General features: G+C 39.2%; 1 protein-coding gene across 2 annotated transcripts in view; it reads left to right on the top strand.

The window, feature by feature from the left end:
• The window catches only part of RELN (reelin), a 284897-nt gene that overhangs the window by 164155 nt on the left and 99165 nt on the right, over positions 1-21577 (top strand). For both annotated transcript variants that reach the window (XM_059471986.1, XM_059471987.1), the window contains exons 11-19: positions 1875-2020; positions 5974-6125; positions 8342-8454; positions 10044-10252; positions 13131-13259; positions 14334-14443; positions 17277-17343; positions 18724-18957; positions 19545-19706. In XM_059471986.1, the coding sequence (XP_059327969.1) occupies positions 1875-2020; positions 5974-6125; positions 8342-8454; positions 10044-10252; positions 13131-13259; positions 14334-14443; positions 17277-17343; positions 18724-18957; positions 19545-19706 (1322 nt within the window). The remainder of the gene's footprint in view (positions 1-1874; positions 2021-5973; positions 6126-8341; positions 8455-10043; positions 10253-13130; positions 13260-14333; positions 14444-17276; positions 17344-18723; positions 18958-19544; positions 19707-21577) is intronic.

The raw sequence follows: 21577 nt of genomic DNA, 5'->3' as shown, positions 1-21577 counted from the left end.
GACCTAAAACTGTCTCATTAATTTCTGCTAGTTATAATATATTTGATGTGTAAATTATTCTGCCTTTTCAGTGGCATATATGGTATACTGTGTGTATGCTGCATTAACAGACCAAGGAGAAAGGAGACTTGTGACAAAATCTATTTAATTTCTGTGATAAGTTATCAACACTTCAGGATCATTCTATTGCTTTGACCTTTCTTTGGGAAAAAAACACTTTAACAGCAATTAGTTTATTTTAGCAGTTGAAACAGTCTTTAGGTTTTTACAATGTGTTATATTTTTATGTGATATTTATTCTGTGTTAATAAACATAGAGCTGTTGTCATTCAAGTACAGAATAGGAACTCTCTATACAAAAATCAGACTTCAAGTACTCACAGTTCTTTTCTAACAATATGTAGACACCTCCAGAAATATAAAAATTATGTTCCTTTATATAAATTAATTGCGGAGGTATTGAGAACCATACTTGAAAATCATCAATAAAAGAATTTCAATTATATGACTTTATTGATAAAGTGTTATAGAACATGACAAAATGTGTTATTTTGTACTTTGCTCATAAAAACCCATAGACTAAGATGTAGTGAGCAGTTTTCATTTCTTGCCCCACCTTTCTCTTTGTTAAAAATCTAATTATTCCCTTATGTGACGCTCCCATGACCTTTTTAAGTGCAGAAGATGTGATTGTCATATTTTCCCTTGGCGCATTACGAAGGGTTTCAGAGAAAAGAGGGCACTGCACAGACAATACTGAAAAGGTCAATGCAATTTGGCATTATTGTATCTCTTTTTTAAATACTGAGATGTTGTAGGAATGCAGAATTATTCTAATTAATAGTTCCTTAATTCAGCTTCCTGTCTTAAGGAGCAAGATCTCACACACATACACAGGAATAAAAGACGTCTTTGAGAGAATTTGTTTTGTCAGTACTTTTTGTAATATGAAGAATTCAAAAAACTGCAAAGTGCTCTGTTTGCATTAAGGCAAGATAGATAATCTTTAGAAAATTCTAGTACCTGTTTCTGCCTCACAGATTTGGCAGACTGCTTTTTTATCTGACACACAAGAAAATAAAAAAAGTAGGATGGAAGAAAAAATAAAATTTATGCTGTGACCCCCTTGTGCACCTCAGAAGCAGCTCCTTCCAGGCCAGCACTCCTGGAGAGTTCTGGTGGCCGTGGTGTGTTGGAGAGACACAATGCACCATTTGATGTTGCTGAGGCAGTGTGTGCAGAAATGCAGTAGGAAAAGCAGAAGACACTGGGTTTGGGAGCAGCCTCAGGACCCCTGGGATTGCTCTATCACGAGAGCTTGTGGCCTCCAGAGCTATTTGTTATGCAATAGCATTTGCTAAATACAGCAGATACAGCCTTTTCAGCCATACACTTGGGGCCCAAAGTCTACTGTATGGCAGTGCATAGCAATTTTACACACAAATACCTCTTTTGGCAAAAATTCAAACCCAGAGATCTGACATGTTTCACAGCACAAAACTCTTACGCCTACAAAATCTCTGTAGCAATATTTGAAATACTACTGAAGTTATTTGCAGACAGAGTTGTGTGTGCGCCAGATGTAAGGAAGATGCTTTAAAATAAAAATAAACACCCAGAGATGTGGTACATGACTTCTCAATGCAAACACAGTTTTACCATGGTCTGTAGTGGGTTTGTAGGGAAGCGGGTACAAGATTAGGACACAATAATTGTGGGGCAGGACAAGATCCAAGATAACCATCTGGTTTTTATTTAGTTTCAGACATCAGCGAGCCCTTAGATAAGTACAGCTCACGCTGAGCTCTGACAATGTGTGAACACTGCACAAACCCAGCCTAACCTCAGCTCCCCTGTGCTCCTTGTGCCCACAGCACAGCTGCCAGTCCGACGGGAATTCCATCTACTTCCACGGCACCGAGGGCAGCGAGTTCAACTTCGCCACCACCCGCGACGTGGACCTCTCCATGGAGGATGCCCAGGAGCAGTGGGCAGAGGAGTTTGAGAGCCAGCCCAAAGGGTGAGTGTCCCCAGCCGGAGCAGGGCCCTGCACAGCCCAGCAGCAGCACTCCAGGGATGAGGAAATGGGATAAACAGGGAATTGCTTCTTACCTTTGCTGTGTAGTCAGTGATGAGGTAAATAGCGATACTGTAAATAGCACATGGTTGCAGATTTTAGGAAGAAACAAGACCAGGAAGTCCAGGAGGAACAGTTTCTTTTTGGACCATCCTGTCATCACTGTTTTTAATGAAAAAAATGGCATTTGTGAGTAATGTAACCATTCTAATGAAACACAGGATGGTGATCTGTTTTGTTAATTCACACCAGAGTGTTGTTAACAAGCTCATGTCCATGTGATATCAAATTCCTTGAGAAATTCATCTCCTCTGGATCACTGCTGTGAGCCTCACTTTACTGAGAGAGAGCTCCTGCTTGTACAAATGCCTGTTGGTGCTGGAGGAGGAAGAGGAGGAGAAGGTGGAGGCAGGAAAGCTGAAGCAGCAGTCTGTTCTCATCTGGCATCACCCAAAGCACAGCCATACCTGCTGGGCAAGAGCTCAGGGTCTGGCTGATAATTTACTATTTCTATTTTGAATATATACTTTGTGATTCAAAGGGTCCCTATAAAGCCATATCCAGCAGGAACTGCTGCAAGGATGCAGAAAATAAACAAAAATGTCTAGGACAGCAATATTACTGCTTTTATCAAAACATGAGTGAGCTTTAAAAAATATGTCCTGGTATAAAGAAGCTTCATTTTATATACCTCATTGTATAAATTCTGACAAAAAGAAAATAGCCTCAGTAAGGTCTTGATTCTTTTCTATTTAAAAAAAAAAAAATTAGTGGCTGTAATCCCAGGGCAGTGAGAAACATACACTGCTAATTTATGGGTCTCCACTGAATGTTGATTTTAACCTACAAAGTACTTCAGATCATTAGCAACTGATTCAAATGCTGCCTATGCTGTGCTGAAAGTGAAGAGCACCTTTTAAAAAATACATGCTAATATGTCCTGTGGACACATACATATATTTGGGGTTTACAGAAAAAATATTCACTGTGGACTCTGTCCCAGTTCAAATAATCAGCTAATGGCAGCAGGTGCTGCTTCAGACAAAGGGAAGAAAATGAGTTCATGTGTGTTGTGTTCTATGTGACCATGTGGGACACCTTTGAGATGTGCTCTCCATCTTTTTTCCATCCTGAAAAAACCAGGATGGGAGTGCTGTCTGTGGATATCTGCCCTGTTGGTAGAGCTTCTCTACAGAACTGGGTGCTTAGTCAAGATAAGTTGGGAGACTTGCAAGCCAGGTCAGCAATTGTACAGTTCCTTCTGGATTGGGCAAATGTCACTTTTCCTGTCACAGGGTGCCTGGTTCCAGCTGCAGGTGGCAAGGGAGGGTGCAGCCCTCCTTCGATTCTGTCGTTCTGTGTCCCAGCAGCCAGGTCCTGATCTGCCCCCACTCTGTCAGCCCAAGGCCTCATAACCTTTTTCCTATTTTTTTCTTTGGAAATTTTACTCTATATTAGAAACTTCCTTCTTTCTATTGTTCTATAAGAATGGAGATTTAAATTGCATGCTGCCATAAATAAACACCGAACTTGGGTGATGACTACATCCTAATCATATAAAATTGCCACCACTACTGTTCCTCTTTTCAACATTTCTCTGGAAATTGTTTTGGGTGCTGTGCCTAAATGCAAATACATTTGAGTGAGTTTCCTTAATCACTTCTTAGAGAAATATGCTATTAAATGCTATTTAAACTATATATGAAATACAGAACGCTGCATACCTGAGAGAGAGCTTGCAGGAGGTTCTCAGGCACTGCTTTGTCACATCAGCTGGAGCCTGCCAGCTCTCAAGGGGAAGGCAAAAGCATCCCTCATAAGGGAGAGCTAAAGGAAGCTCAGGTATAGGGGTCACTACCACTTTCCTCTGCACCAAATGCTCTTGGAGATGAGGGCAGAGGGAATCATCACTGTTTTTAATAAGCAGCTGGTTGGTATTTTTTGCATCTACCACCTAAAGTGGGAGGCTATGTGGGGAGGGCTTGCTGTTCTAAGTACCACACATATTTCCACTGTCATTCTGCTTCTCTTTACTTGTGTGAATTAGAGCCTGATCCTAAAAGTGAGCAGATCCCCACGTCAGGCTGCCTAGCAGGCCCACTCTTGCTTTGGACCTCCATGTTCAGTTGGTCTCGTTTTGGTCCATAAATCACATGTTTTATAATGAAGAATTCCAAGAGTCATGTGAAGGATAAATTAGTTCAAATACAAATGTTAAATCATGCCATCACCCAGGATCCTTCTCCATTTTCTTTACTGGCAGAGTGTTGATGTACTCCTGTTCAAGTGCTTTAAAAAAAAAAACGCAGAATTCTCTAATTTTCATTTCTGATGCTGCCTAAAAGGAAACATCCCTAGAAACATCCATGATCTGCATCATTCATGACCCCGAGCTGTTTTGTGGGTCACTACAGAGTGTTTTAATTGAGCTAAATAGAGCATACAAAAGATCAATGGAGCATTGTGAGATTTTTTTTGTGTAAGTTGAAGTAGGCACAACTGTTTAATTCTGTACTGCCTTCAGCCCGGGAGACCCATTTTCAAAATTGTGTTTTTATATTGCACGTTATATTGCACATTAGCTTTAAAAAATCTGCACAATAGAATTAGGGTTAGATTAAACTGTGCTTCCATTAAAATATTTCTATTTATATCATAAAGCTTTTCAGTGATGTTAAGCTCACTAATTCCTGTGTAAATGACTGACAGGTTTAAAGTAGGATTTCCAAACAGGCATGTCACCAGTCTGTCACAGCTTAGGTCCATGGGGAAACTGACAGCTTTTTAGAGGATCCCAGAAATGCATTTTGAAATCATTGGAATGGTTAAACTAATAAATAGACTGTTTAGTTCTTTAATGACAGTTTTTGAAATTGTGATATGGCGCATACCTGCTAGAGATTGTCTCTGGTGGAAGGAGAAAGAAAAAGACTTTGCCTCCCACAAAGGTTTCTGAACTTCCATGTTTTCTCATTCCTCCTGAATCATGCTGGATAGTTAAATGTTTGGATTATCAGGATTTAGTGATTCTAAATAATTTCATTGTTTTATCAGCCTTATAATTCTTAAATACTTAATTACGAATTAAGACTTCAACATGAATAATAATAATATATCAGACCAAAATAATGCACAAGATTTCAACACTTTCTAGTATTTCAAAACATTTTGATTCAGTTTTGAAGTAACCATCACTTTCATGATGAAAATGTATTTTCAATGTAAAATACTTAATTGGAAAATTCTGCAACAGCCCTTTTAATTATCACTGAATAAAAATAAGATAAAATGCTGTACAGAAAAACTGAGAAAGATCATATCATCACATATTAGAAACACAGCAGTCTTTTTTCATACTCTGTTCATGTGTTAGTTAAAAACCGTTACCCTAAATGCTCAAAAAGATGAAAAGAGAGCATTTTCAGCTATTACCTACATATTTAATATTTGTATAGCAGATATGGTGGACATGTGCCTTTTCAAGTTTCATTGATCTATAAATCTTTTATTATGCAAAATTAATCAGAATGCATTTATTTTTTAAACATTTTAGCACCAGAAAAAAAATAATCAAGATGGTAGAACAATACAACACTACATAGTTGGTAGCAGCATTCACTAAAAGCCTCATTTTTTTCTTAATTCATGCATTTCTGTCAAATTCTTTTAAATATTGATACTAACTTTGCATTAGTTGAGTCAACTGAGTTTAAAAGCTAATGTTGAATATGAAAGTAATGGTATAGGGATGACATTTGAAACACTGTTGTTTTTTGTCCTCTATAAGAGTAGAAACAGCTAATTTCATAAATACCAGTGAATCCTATGGCATGTTTTGTATGAGTTTATCAGTGGTGTGCTGCTGCACCTTCTCCACCTATTGTTGGCCTCTGCAGGTGGGACATCTTTGGAGCTGTCATTGGTACTGAGTGTGGAACCCTGGAATCTGGCTCAGCTATGGTATTTCTCAGAGATGGAGAAAGAAAAATATGTACTCCATACATGGACACCACAGGTTATGGGAACTTGAGGTTTTATTTCAGTATGGGTGAGTATGAATTCCTGATGTAGTACAAGATGTGAAGCCTGTGAGATTTACATTATGCGGTGCTGCACAGCTGAACAATTCTCATGTGGAGAAGCATCTTCTTGTCTTGTATACGCTAATTTCAATCAGTGCCCCTTAATTAACACTAAGAGATGGTCATATCTTTGTCATCTTTAGAGGTTTTACAGGTTCCTTTCATATCCTCCAGTGGTCATGTCCATGCAGACCCTGGTGCTAATCCATCAGAGTCCAGAGAGTTGCACACGAGGATAAGATGGGAGTAGCATACAGTGGGGCAGCCTTCCCTGATGAACCCATGGAATAGTTTCACCTCAAAAGCTCTTACTCCATTCTTAAAGTCCTAAATCTGTTAAAATGTTGGCCCAGGGTGAGATTCACACAGAGAGTGCTGTGGTCTGGGAGGAGATGTGTTCTACATGTGGCACCCCTCATGAAAAGCACTGCTGTGGTGTTAGCATCATCTGTGGACCTTCCTTGCTGGGGCAAAATTCAACATCAGCCATTTCCCAGGGCTCAGGAAGCAGCCAAGAGCCAGCCTGTCCTGTCACTTCTCCCTGCTGGTGCTGTCACTGCACAAGTTTGATGTTGCAACAGAGCAGAATCCCCATGAACATGGTAGCTAATGCTCACAGTATTTTTCCAGAGCTTTTATTTCGCACATAAAGGAAGTTCCATGAGGTTATTCTCTCAACACCATGTTTAGAGAAAGTGAGGATTTTTGCTTAAAAGAGAATAATAGAATAATAAAGGAGGAAGCAGAGAATAAACCTGTGACCTTCACAAGCAGCCTTCTGTATCAACAAGAAAAAAAACACACTTTATTTAATGAGGGGAAGACCTCATGTTGTTTTCCTAAATTGTTGCACATCTCCTCTGTGTTACATGAATTATGGATAAAGCACAGGAAAATGAGGATGCTTTTTCTCATTTCTTCCAAGCATTACAACACCTGCAAGAGAAACAGGAAAGAAATTTTGTCAACCTTCTGAACTTAGCGGAGAAGTTGTCAGCAGATGCAGACACAGAGGACAGCAGGATATTGTTTGAAAAATGTATTCTCTGTGTATTTTTAAATTAAATAAATAATTGTTTGAGCATTCAGGCAAGGATAATATTTGATAAGACAAATGGATGTTCCTTATTACAGTGTAAAACGCATTAGAGATGCACATGTTATCCAGTTCTCTGAACTGCTTCTCCCAGTTTATTATGAGAACTGGCTGGCTGTAGCAAAAAAACAAAACCAAAAAAGCAGAGAAAGTGTTCCAATATGTGCAATCTTTCTGCTCTGCAGTCTTTTCAAAGAAGCTTCCTCATTCTGTTTTTATTTCTATTTTGGGATTTATTTTTTTTTTAATACCTGGAGTAACCATACTATACAGGGAAATAATTAATTAATAATTCCTGTTTCAAATACAGAAACATTGTTTTAAAATCTTCTTTTCCACAATACCAATGTGTGATGATATTCATCTTGTAACTATAATGCAGAACGTAATGCTCATATTTGCCAATACATCTGCTCTTTCACAGAAGCTTAGTGAATATTTTGGGTTCTACTGATAGGAAGATATTTCAAATGCTGCCCTGTTCCAGTTGGGCAAGCACACCACACATGTTTTGTGTGGTACAATAGATTCCAGCCAGCCAGCCATCCCTTTTAGGATATGGTGTAGACAGTAGTAGGAGCAGAACAACAAATAAGGTACACTGCAGTCTTTCTCACTTCCTACTTAGAAGAAGTTCTCAGCTGCCAAACTATCAGCTGAGAAGTATTTAAGATGCTGTTATGTACCTACCTACATGTGTGACTGCATGAAGTGTGAGCAGTAAATAACAGTTTACTGATGAGAACTCAACAGCAGAGCATTTCTATGTAAATAGGATTTAAAGCACACAGATAGAAGTATTGCTTGAGGCACAGCATTTTCTATTTAAATTGTTTTGATAAGCTGATTAAAAGAGGTACTTGAGGTTTTCGTAATCGTCAGCCCCCTTGATCTCTGCCACGGTGCATCTGATCAAACACTTCCTATACACTGTGTCCTTAGGGATGGTGTTCTTTTGTTTCAGATCCCAAGTTAAATAGCATCTGACTGTAATTATTTTCATAATTAAGGCTGCATATATGATTCCACTTTCCAATAACAAGGGCTTCAATTAATTTTTTTCTCACTCAAATATGTGCTGTGCAGGGGGAATTTGTGATTCTGGAGAATCCCATGAAAATGATGTCACACTGTATGCCAAGATTGAAGGCAGGAGGGAGCACATACCTCTTGATACCCTGACCTATGCTGCTTACAAGGTAAATTGTCTTAAACAAAGCAGGTGGTTGGGAATGGACAGATCATTCCCTTTTCAAGCCATCACAGGAATATTGTGATGAAGGCCACACTCGTACGTGGCCTTCCCAAACACATAAATCATGTGCAGACCTGGGAGCAGTCAGGCACCTTTGCAGCACAGCTCTGCAGTTCCTGGTGGTCACTCCAGCCCCAGGCAGGATTTTCAGGGTTGGCTGGGGATGGGGAAATGGGCAGGAAAGCAATGGGCAAAAGTTGTCGGTTATTAGCTGAAAACTTCAATGATAACATCTCCTCACAAATGATTACTCCTGTTTCCACTCAAGCTCATTCTAGGCACAGTGTGATGCTGAGGAGCAGGGTCCTGAGAGGGTCATTCCTGGTGGGATCAGGGGCTGGGAGAGGGTCTGCAGTGAGAGGGCACAGACTCAGCCATGGGAGGCAGCTGCTGGCAGGGTGCACAGGCAGCATCTCCTCTGCCCAAAGTGCAGCTGCCTCGCAGCCACATCCACCACCCCCAGCAGGACAGTAAAGACCTTGAACTTGCCTTCAGGATCCTTCCTGTCTAGGGCAAAGGAGCACTTAGACCATGTCTACCCTGAATTATCTGGCCCTGAGGTCTCCTTATTCTGCTGCTGTAAAACAGGCAAAATGTGGTGTTTCATACAAGTGCACACAGATGAGCTAGGTATTGAAATGCAGTGTGCTTACATAGTCTGAGGGAAGTTTGATGGTAAAGATGCTGCTGATTTCAAGCACAGATCTGCGTGAATTTTGTCTGTAACTTTAGCACTTAGAAACCAAATGTTTACAATAGTGTTTGGCCTGAGTTTGGTTGAGTCACTTGCATTGTTTCATTGTGCATGGCTTCCCTCCTTGCCTGCTTCTGTGTGAAAGACAGGGCAGAACTTTTGTAAAACTAAGGAAACTGTAATTGTAAAATAATAAAATATTAATTAGGGAACTTGGGGAGAGATAGGATCTGAAATTACATGGAATTCATTGTGGAAGTTTTTTAAAATAAGCAGTTTTAAAGCTGACATCCTCTTTTGACATAATAAAGTTCTAATTACATTGCTTTAGGACAAAGGCTAAGCTTTGTGAGGCAGTGCTTTCTTTTATTTCAGCAGCATAACATCCTCCCCAGTTATGCCTGTGAACTCCTGCTGCTCCACCATTCTCACGTATCCAGAGCAGACATCCACCACCCTGCCTCAGCTTCTGTGAGCTGAAAGGCTCCAGGACAAACATCACCTTCCCCTCCCAGCTGAAAATGACACCATAGACTTGCCCCTCTCAGAACACAGAAGGTGCAGTCTTTTCTTCTGTGCCTTTACAACCAAACCATGCCATCCCTCTGAGGTGATAAGCATCACTGGTACCCAGGGTGCTAATAAATACCTATCCACATAATAGTAAAAGGCTTGATTTGGGATTGTGTGTGGAAAAAAGTGGCTAAAAAAATTGACAAAATGAATCAAGGAGAGAGAACAGCACTTTTGGTTCAGCACAGTTAGAGTTCTTTTTGTATTTTAAACGGTACATTGTGACCTTTTAAACTTATTTAAGCCTTTTTAAATTTCTTTTGAAGGTGCCATCTTTGGTTTCTGTTGTCATTAGTCCAGACCTGCAGACTCCTGCAACCAAATTTTGCCTGAAGCAAAAGAGTCACCAAGGCCACAACAGGAATGTCTGGGCTGTGGATTACTTCCACGTCCTCCCAGTGCTCCCTTCCTCAGTGACTCACATGATCCAGTTCTCCATCAATTTGGGATGTGGAACTTACCAACCTGGTAACAGGTAAAACTGGAGAGATCATTCTTTTCGGCATCAGCATTCTAGTATATTTTGGTGTATTGAATCTATACAAGGATTTGTAAATCTTTTTTCAGAAGAAGGGATCCCATTGATAAAGACAAATATAAGCTGCTCAAAAGCTAACATTTCTCCTGATCTTTACAGGCCCAGATTTATGTGTCTCATGTGCAATAAAGAGTCATTTAATAGCTTTCCAGGTCAAAACTTGCTTTTCTTAGCCCATTATTCTGAAATACGCTCATGATTTCAGATTGACTTTTGCTTCAGTTTCTAATGGGTATGAGATTTACTTCTTAATACTATGTAAGGAGGAAAACATTAAAGGCAGCAGCAGAAACCTGCCCTGCTGGCCTCTCTGAGATTACTGATGCCACAAGCATATCTAATTCTAGTAAGACTGGTGATAAATGACCCTCATCTAAATGACCATCAGTGTGAGGAGCTCACTGTCTGTAGGCTGATCACAGAACACTTTTTCTGGCTTTACTTCTTTTGGACATTCAATGTGGATTTTTCCATGGGGAAGGGGAGAGAAGGGAGTCATTTTAGGCTCCATGTTTTATAGAATCATAGAAATGTTGGTTAGAAGGGACCTATACAGCTTATCTGGTGAAACCTGCTGCTGCAGGATGGATGGTCACAGGGCAGGTCAGACATGGCTCTGCCCATCCATGACTTGAAAAATCACCAGATGGACACTGTGCTACCTCAGCTGCTCAAGTGAAAAAATGTTTCCTAATGCACACTACAAAACTATGAAACCATGTCTTTATGTTATTGTCCTTTGTAGTGTGCCTGACACTACTGAGGAGAGTTTGACTCTGGTTTCCTTGTGAGTGCCCTCTGCACCACCACAGGATGCTACAGCTCACCCCTCCCCACCAGGCTGAGCAAGCCAGATCTCAGCCCATCCCAGCTTGCTGCTCAAAGCCATCTTGCCCATCCTTTACTCTGCTCTCAAAGTTCTTAATATCCTTCTTCAAATGGATAACACAAAACCAAACTGCCCACTGTTCCTCCTCTGTTATATGCATATGAGAATATTTATATTGATATTTTATGAGGATTAAGTTACTTTATATTTTGTAGAGTTGAGAGTTTAAAGTAAGAGACTATGAGAGCTTTTATCTGTGTCCCAACGCATCTACTTCCAGCTGGAAAGAGCTGCATTAACACTGACAGTTCTTGTTGCCATGCAGGGTAGCAGAATTCAAGGGAAGCAAAAATCAAGACACTGCACTTATATTTGATAGGAAGAGAAGGCAGCAGCATTTTCCTACATGAAAAGTGAGAACTTTGCCTATAAACATTCCTGGCCAGTAAACATGTTATATAAAGTCTCTGCCTCAATCTGTTTTCTGATGGAGATTAGTATATATTTTGAAAGATCAATATTCTTCCTTCTATTTCTGAACTAGAAGTGAGCTTTTCCATAACCAAAGAAGCATTAGGTCACCATTTTTCCTATTTGTATTTCCCAAATACTGCAGCATTTCACATCTCCCAGTCTGCAGCATTATTAATAATGCTTTGATTACTGCAAATGTGAGAGACTCGTGCTGGATATAAGCAGTAAATATGACCCTCTAAGGTATCTCTGCATCTAAACCTGAAATAAATTAGTCAAAACCTCCATAAACTGTTTTAATAGACACGAGATTGCAGTGATGGTACATTTAAATAAAGTAATATTGTCAGCAAATTATCATGAAAATAAAAATTCATAATCCAATAATTTAATATTGAGGAGATAAATTATGACTTCTATAATGTTCCATTACTTAAAATAAAACAGAATATTATGAGCTAATCATATGGAGGAAATTACAAGAATAATTCAGTAAAATACTAAATCTGTAGTAAGTCAAGCAATTTCTCTATTAGTTTTTCAAGGTCTTTAGAGTGTAGGGCATCCAAGGATTTCCTTATAGGTTGTAAGAAATTTGGGTTTTTTTAACTCAGGAAAGAGACAGCCCATGCATGAGCAGCTAGTGGTCTTTTGCCACCTTTTGCAGATGTCATAGTTGGCAGCTGGCAGTTATAGGTGTCCTGTGCTCACACGATGCTGTTTAGCTCTGATTAACCCAGGGTTTCTCCTCATATCTGAAGCTATTTCAATATGAAATATTAAATACAAAATAATGCAGTTCTTTTAACAGCAGCAGCATACAAACACTGGCTAGATGGAGGCCCAACAAGAACTCTGTGTTTAGGCAATCCTCAGTCTAAAAACCTTTGGGGTTTTAAACATTTGTGCTGGTGTTCACAGGGGTCCCAGGATGAGAGAAGAGAGGAGGATCTGACTCCATGTTTCAGAAAGCTAATTTATTATTTTATTATATATATTCTATTAAAACTATACTAAAACTATACTAAAAGAATAGAAGAAAGAATTTCATCAGAAAGCTTGCAAGGAAAGAAATCAAAATGGAATGATAATAAATCCTGTGTCTGACCGGGAGTCCGAGACAGCTAGACTGTGATTGGCCATTAATTAGAAATAATAAACATGGACCAATCAAAGATGCACCTGTTGCATTCCACAGCAGTAGATAATAGTTGTTTACATTTTGTTCCTGAGGCCTCTCAGCTTCTCAGGAGAAAAAACCCTAAGGAAAGGATTTTTCATAAAACATGTCTGTGACAAATATGACGTGTTTGACTCACGAAACTTTGTCTCATGTTTGCATTTGCAGGAATTTTAGTATTCAAATTCTGCTTAAAATTCTCTCTTGTTTCCTCATCAGTTATGAGAAATAGGAGATTTGGTGATTTCTCCATGTTGGTACTTCTACATTGAGATCTATGCCAGGTACCCTGATGGTGTCTTTCTCCTTTCTTTCCTTCCATGTGTTACCAGTGTCAGCTTGGAGTTCTCAACCAACCACGGGCGCTCGTGGTCGCTGCTGCACATGGAGTGTTTGCCTGAGATTTGTGCAGGGCCCCACCTGCCCCACAGCACCATCTACGCCTCCGAAAACTACAGCGGGTGAGAGAGCTCTCTGAAAATGCAAAATGCACAGCACTACAGATGGGAACTGGAGGGGGCAGGAGAAAGCAGCAAAGCGCACAGCTCTGGGTCATCATTCCTTTTTGACTACCTGGGGACAGCAAGGAAGGAGTGTTCTGACCTCCCTGGCTACCCAGTCATGAAAGCTGAAGTGCATGGGGCTGCTTCTGTGGTATAATAATCATTTTTGATGCTAAAGAGAAATGACAAACAAACCGACTTGTGGACAGCATATTGATAAGAAGGAAACTTTTACCTTGTCAAAGCCACAAAAGTTTTCTTCTTGGTCAGAAAAAACACTACTCAAAGCTTTATTTACATCCTCAGACACATTTACTCATGTGAAATCCCAGCACTGGGTTTCAGTGAAGCACATCCTCTGTACTTCTGCAGATGGAGGTGGTTATTAGTGTCACTTTCACTATCAACCCTTCTCAGCATTGAGTCTCTTCTCTACTGTTTTCACTGAAAAATGAGCTGTGGCATTTTTCTGCATAGCACAAAATCCTTGGTGTCCCAACTTCCACAACACTTACAAAAAGAAAGTTGAAGCATTGCTATGATCTGATGGCACACAGCCCCTAGTCCCATACAATTTTCATAGGAACCATTACTCCTGGTGTGTGCAGAAGTGCAGCCTCTGTGGATGATAAAGAATGATGGCCCAGACTGCAGCATGCCAAACTCTCTGCACCACTCCTCACCCTCTGAGGGTTTTCACCAAACAGAGTTCACTCTTAGGAGATATTCATGGGGATGGGGAAGCTGCTGCAGCAAAGGAGCTTATGGTCTTTGCCATAAGCTGTCTGTATTCCTACAGGGGGAAAATGGCTGGGTTTTACAAGACAATAACTAGTATTCATGTACTGTATAATATATGGACTTCTTATTTTTAATTTGTATTTTCCAAAGCTGCTGTAAATTTATGCTTCATTTGAGCAGATTTTAAAATTAAGCTTCTCACAAAGCTTCCAGAATACATAAATGTATCTGCAAAATATACTGTTGCATAATAACTGTCAGTGTAAAATGTCTGTGTTATATGTATTTCAGGTGGAACAGAATAACCATTCCCCTTCCCAACGCTGCACTCACCAGTGACACCAGGATTCGGTGGAGACAAACAGGACCAATCCTTGGAAATATGTGGGCAATCGATAACAGTCAGTATTCTTACCCATGATCGTGACACAGCAGAAAAGTAAATTTTGTATGCTGCTCCAAGTAAACATATTTTCCACCATCACAAGTCAATGAATTTACAGTTTGTTAAATTCCTGTTCTGCTTAGTTGCATTAGGTAACAGGTGCATTGTGAAGCTAGAGAGAGAGTCTGCCATTAGAAAAGACAATAATCTAATAATGTTTTTCTGTTTAATTGAATGCTTTCCAGGAAAAAAATATTAGTGACAGGGTTTAATATAGCATTTCTTATGTCTGCTTAGTCCTAATTACATAAGTAGGTTTCACACTGGCTGTTGAGGACATGGACTGTAGCAGCCAAAGCAACAAGAGCAGCATCTGGGACTTATTTTGCTTCTGGACATAGAAGACCATCTTCAAGCAATGCTGCTAACAAAATACTAAAATAACCTTACATTGTTTACCATATCTTCAGGGGAAAGTGCCATCTGTTTCAGGGAACTGTTCTTCCCTTTGAAAATTATTTTTCACTTATACCTTTTTTTTTTTAATGGATTTGAAGAACTGGGAGAAGTTTATGTTGATAAATATTCAAATTACTTATTACAGAGGAAAACCAGGACCAGAATTATCAAGGAATACTTTGAAGGGCAGTAAAAAGTATTTAGGAACACAGGATTAAATGCATGAAATGCAGAAATAAGTATGATTGAAAGGGTTAACAAAGAGTAAGTGAACATTTTTTAGTTTGCTTGTTAGCCTTAAGTGCTTTGGAAGTAAATGAGCTACATTCAGAATTTGTTTGGTTAGATGCGTGAAATACATAATTTAGAGATTTATACTGATGTACAATAGCTTGTGAAATTTTGCAGTGATTCCCAGTAAGGTTTGATATGGTGCCTAGGAATGGTAAATATTTACATTTTTCAGAATTCTTAAAATATATTGAGGCCTAGTATTGACAAGAAAATCTTGAAGCTGCTAAGGTAATATCATTAAGGAAATTTTGTCACTACAAGTAATGAACATTGTTATCTTAATCATAGCTGGAAGTAACATCATCTTGACATTCTGGGTATAGTATTAATGCTTCTCTTTAGGGATGTTATATACATCAAAAAGTAAAATTAAGGGGAAAGATGGGTATTTAAAATGAAAATATTTCTATGTGTATCAGAAAAGATGAGTTGCTATCTTAAAAAATGCTGACTCTAAGTGTTGGAGACACTCATGAGAGGTTCACAGAAACCACAGCAAGATGAAATCAATCCAAGGATACAAATTCCTTACAACAGAACAAAACAAGATTTTGAAAATCATTTGACAATTCATTTATCTGCAAAACCTTTGCTTATAAAACAAAATACAGCTCCATGAAAGGACGCTGCATGCTCCTGTTTGCACAATCTCAAGAAAAGGTTTACCAACCATCTGCCTAGAAAGTGCTTGCTGTGAATTTGAGGTGCAGAACCATGACACAGGAATTGAGTCTTAAAGAAAAATTTCTGAGGTTTTGAATGCTTCCTTTATTAAATACTAAAGTTTTACACTGTATTGTAGGAAAAAACTCATAACTATTAGCAATCCACCGAAATTCTTGAAGAGAGGAAGATTTTCAAAGATTCATCACTCTGACTTTTAGCTTCACGACTGTTTCCTATGTGAATCAAGTTTTAAATGAAATCTGGAAGCTGGCCATCTTTCAGAAACTCTGGAAAAATGCCAATTTCTGTAAAGTTTTTTTATTTTGAATGACACCATTACATCTTTAACCCTTCTACTTTTACCACCCCCTCAAAAAGACCTCAAAAGACACAAAAATCAAACAGACAGAACATAATTTTTTGCACCCTGAGAAGTGAGAAAACCTAGAAATCACATGAAATCTGATGAGGACTTAGTTATAGGGGGTAGCTAAGAGGGATTTAGAGTGTGTGTGCTAGGGAGAGCTGACACCCTGCAGTGATGGGCAACATTATAAAACTAGGAAAAGGAAGAAGTACTGTTTCTTATAGATTATTTTCAAATTAGTGGCTGTTTCTTCCAAATGTTTTAATACAAGTGGGTAACTCCAATTCTTCAACAGAAAAGATGCCACTATTCATGGTTAAGGCCTTTTAGCATTTTGTATTAAGATAATATTGCCCACAAGTTATAACTTTCCTTTCTTATAGTGCAAGAGATTATACTGAGATTTTCTCATCTGTCCATCCTCCCTAATTTTCACAAATATCAACACTGTCAATGAGGAGTCATTGGAGGAAGATGAAGCAAAAGAGTAAAACAAATCTGGTGTATTTTTGAGCACTTTAGGATGTGAAATTTTGTTCCATTTAAAAGAATCAGTGAAAGAGTATGAAAATAAGTAGTTACTTAAGACAGATCAGGGCAGGTTCTTATTCCCCTAAATCAAATCAAGTAAAGTATGTAGATTTCAATGAGAGAAGCAGTGACATATTTTTTTAAATCTACAAGACTGCTACTGGAATGTACCAATATTTAGATTGGATTATATCTCCAAACTAAGATGAAAGGAATGTCAATGAAAAAATTTGAAAAAGGTCAATGCCTACCAAATTATCTGATCTCATTCACAGACAGTAATTAAGACAGTACTAGTGGCCACAGTACTGTCTTTAGCCACAGATGGACATGACACATTAAATAATAAATTATCCCTGACTATCCTTGACACAGCCAAATTATTTATATCCTTTCATAGACCTTTTTGCAGATAGTGGGATTAAAATAAATACAATAATTGTATGATCAGGTCTGTACACTTCCTTGTATTCATCATACTCTCTTTAGCACATAGCATAACCTCCCATTTAATTGATTTCTCTCTCTGCAGTTTATATTGGTCCATCCTGCCTGAAATTCTGCTCAGGGCGAGGACAGTGTACCAGAAATGGCTGCAAGTAAGTGTTATATTCAGCACTCATGTTCAATTTCTGTCACGGAGTTCACTTGGTAGTGTGAAAGTTGAAGTGATTTTCACTTCAGTCCTTGCTCTTTTAGATGACTAAATATAAAACTAGCATAATCCTCAGAATTCATAAAGCTCACTGGAAAGCTAAAGATCAATCTTTCTGAACAGCAGCATGTTTAATATTTTTTTTATTATTTTTTTCACGTATAGTGTCTAACTTCCAGTTCATCTTAAAATGTGCTACAAAGCACACTGAAAAGTCATATATACTGGTTATAGAGGTGATTTGTGACTTTATCACTTTTGTGTTAAATGTTGGGAAAGAATTACAATTTTAATAGTTCTAACATCCCATAACCTAACCTACCTCAAGGACAGAAGATCAGTGCTTCACTTTTTTCTGATAGTCTGGCTTGTTAAAAGGGTTCCACTCTAAAAAATAAAAAGGTACTTACTCAAAACCAGCAAGCACATTCTTTTAGGTATTGAGTAACAAGAGTATGCTCCACAGGGCATTCTCTTTTGTAACTTGTGGTATTTTCAGGGTCCCCCATCGTGGGGAGGAAAGATGAATCTGACTCCATGTTCTTAGAAGGCTAATTGATATGATATGATATGATATGATATGATATGATATGATATGATATGATATGATATTAAATTATATTATAGAATGCTATACTAAAGGATACTTACAGAAGGCTTAACAAGATACTAATGAAAACTCGTGACTCCTTCCTGAGTCCTGACACAGCCTGACCATGATTGGTTGTTAAGAAAAAACAATCCACATGTTGGATAAACAATCTCCAACCACATTCCAATGCAGCAAAACACAGAAGAAGCAAATGAGATAATATTGTTTTCCTTTCTTTCTCAGGCTTCTCAGCTTCCCAGGAGAGAAATCCTGGGCAAAGAGGATTTTTCAGAAAAGATGACAGTGACAATAACTTAATTTCTAGTAACCACATCTAGTGTGCTACAGATAAAAGCAAATTTTTCATTTTACATATGAACAACTGTAATTATATCAGCAGGGGTTTTGTTCCAAAAATAATAAAAATTTTATTTTAATAATTTTATTTTTATTAAAAATATTAATTAAAAATATTTCTGTACTGTGTTATGTGCAGATTCATGGGGTGTTCATAAATACATGTTTTTTAAATTTGAAAAGTAAATACTAGCTAACAGAAGTAATGTGCTGTGCGCTTTACCTAAGTAAAGTTCAAAGAGGTTCTTGGGCCTCAGACTTGAGAGGGAGCTGGTGGGTTTGCTCAGTCCATGAACAGCTGCAGCCACGCTGTTTGCTGACACGCGGCCACACCAAGATGGGTCACCAGTCGTGCTCTCCCCTTCCTCCCCGCAGGTGCGACCCCGGTTTCTCGGGGCCGGCGTGCGAGACGGCGTCGCAGACCTTCCCCATGTTCATCTCCGAGAGCTTCTCCAGCTCCCGCCTCTCCTCCTACCACAGCTTCTACTCCATCCGCGGGGCCGAGGTCAGCTTCGGCTGCGGGGTGCTGGCCAGCGGCAAGGCCCTGGTCTTCAACAAGGACGGCAGGCGCCAGCTCATCACCTCCTTCCTGGACAGCTCCCAGTCCAGGTGAGAGGGAAGGAGGGGCAAAGAAATGGGGGAGCTCCTCCCTCTCCAGCTTGTCTGTTATTAAACCAGTTTTTGTTTTAAAAAACTCCTAGGTCCGTGTTTTAATGGCGATTTCGTTGCCTCGCCTTTTTTCCCTCCTGCTTTGTAAACAACAGAGCCCAAAACAGACTGGAGGGAAGTTATTGTACGGCTCGGATGGAAAATATGAAATGTTAATATCAAACCTGAGTGTCAAAGCCAAGTGCTAATTAATTATTTATAAGGTTGTGTTTATTTGACAGCTTGTGGCAGCTGATTAGATCCATTCACTATCTCTCCCTCCCCTTCAGTGCCTAATAAATAATTAAATGCAGTAATGATTGGCATTTTTTTAACTACATGCGCCACAATGCATTGCTTGACAATAAAAACAAATCACAAGTACAAAACCCCATAACTGATATTTATGAAAATTTGCCTAGATTGAGAAGATCTGAAAACAAACTGGTTAGGGGAAAAACAAAACCAAAAAAAAAAACCCGCCAAAAAAAACCAAAAACCCACTGTGGAAAGGATACCCAGCAAACATTTGTGTGGTTCTGGTGCAGGTTCCTGCAGTTCACACTGCGCCTGGGCAGCAAGTCAGTGCTGAGCACCTGCAAAGCGCCCGACCAGCCCGGGGAAGGAGTGCTGCTGCACTACTCCTACGACAACGGCATCACCTGGAAACTGCTGGAGCACTACTCTTACCTCAACTACCACGAGCCAAGGTACGTGCACACATATCACCAAGAGTTATTTGCATGTAGTTATGCTGGCTCTGGTGGTCACTGCAATGTGGAGACTGAGTACATGGTGCAAGAGGGAATGAAGAGGTTTTATTGCCCACTGAAGTTACCACCTTCCTTTAAAATGTTGCAGCTCTTCCAGGCACTTCTCATTTTGTCATTCTATAAAAATGAATACATTGGTTTAATGGCTTTCAAGTCTCAGGTGATACAACAGAACAAGCTGAGGCAGTACAGGAGGAGGGAGAGGAGTGTACTTGTGGGAAATAGGGGCATGACTCTTCCCCTGGAAGCAGCCACTTGTAAAGAAAAATTACCATAAATTATTTGTAGCTTTGAAGCCATAGATACCCTCACTACACCAGCCTCTGGGATTAGGAGTTTGCAGGCAGCACAGGACAGCTAAGACAGAATCTGATTGTGAGGATCTCTGCAGGATTGTGAGAATCTCTGAGGTCAGCAGGAAAACTCACCTGCTTCCACTCTCCAGGCAATTGCATGGCTGTGCCTCTGCCCTGGGCTGGGCTTGGTGCCCTGGGAGAACCTGCTGCTGACTGTGCCTGCGACTTGCACAAATAAAAAAGAAGTTGAACGAAGAGCTCGTTTCATCTAGCAATGCCTATGTTTGGTGTCAGATTAGAGAGGAATATATCTCTTGTATTTAGAGAAGGTGTTCCTTTCTGATACCTGTGTGACACCATCCACCAAATTTAGTAGAGCAATACAAAATCAGGAGTCTCCATGAAGCACCGAAATCATGGAACAGTCTGGTCTGGATCTGTGCAAATCCTCTCAAACCTGACAGCAGCCACCTTCATGGGGTGCTGCAGCAGAGCCAATAAAAGCCAGTCTAATCTCCAGTTAAAGGAGATGCTCTGCAAAGGGGCCCAGAAGAGGCAGAACTGGCATTGGCATCACTGGACTCATTCCAGCACGTCCATTTCCTGCCCATGGGTAGCTTTGACCTGGGTATTGCCCTGTGTCTTCTTCTCTACTGAGTTCAAGGAAAACATCTTAGTCAGCCCCAGGGGTGGGACTGGAAATAGCCTGCAAGTCACTTTAGCTACACATAACTTTCATTATTTATATTTATTGAGCTCAGATGAGTGCTTTTTCAAAAACAAAACAAAACAAATTAGATTTCCTCATTTTGTTAATAACTCAGTACAAAATTGCAATATTCAAAGTGTGATTAAGAATGTTCTAATTGAAAAAAATCCCTTGTAACATTTAAATTATTTCCTGGGAGCTATAAGAAATACTTAAAAATGTGAGAGGAGGACTGTATTTGGTAGAAATACATTGTAGACTTTAATTTCTGAAGTTCTAAATGTTTCCAAAGGAAAGATGCTACAGACTGGAAGACTTAAAAGTCTTCTTCAAAGTTTAGTTTGCTTACCTTTGTTATAGTCACACATATATTTTATATGACCCTGCTTCTTATTCTTAGATTCAAAACTACATCTGTAGGAATTATATTTCCCTAAAGGTTTTTAATATATAGCACTATGAAATTTTTATAACAAAAAGGAAAATACATATTCTGGTGACTGATTTTAATCAAGTTTAAGATATAAATGTAATAAATTACACAGATGCCAGAGATTTATTTTTCTTTTTAAGGTTAGGTATGAAACACAATTTCTGTTGTTCTGACAAGGTACAGAGCAAAGAACATTATACACAAGCTAGAGAGATTTTGCCATGGGAGGTGGGTGGGTGGGTGGGTGGATGGATAGATAGATAGATAGATTAGATAGATAGATAGATAGATAGATAGATAGATAGATAGATAGATAGATAGATAGATAGATAGATAATTCAGTCCACTCTGGGTAGATAAAAAAATGACG

Source organism: Ammospiza nelsoni, chromosome 5 (assembly GCF_027579445.1).
Source record: "Ammospiza nelsoni isolate bAmmNel1 chromosome 5, bAmmNel1.pri, whole genome shotgun sequence".
Lineage (NCBI taxonomy): Eukaryota > Metazoa > Chordata > Aves > Passeriformes > Passerellidae > Ammospiza > Ammospiza nelsoni.
This window is presented reverse-complemented; position numbering and strand designations above follow the sequence as displayed.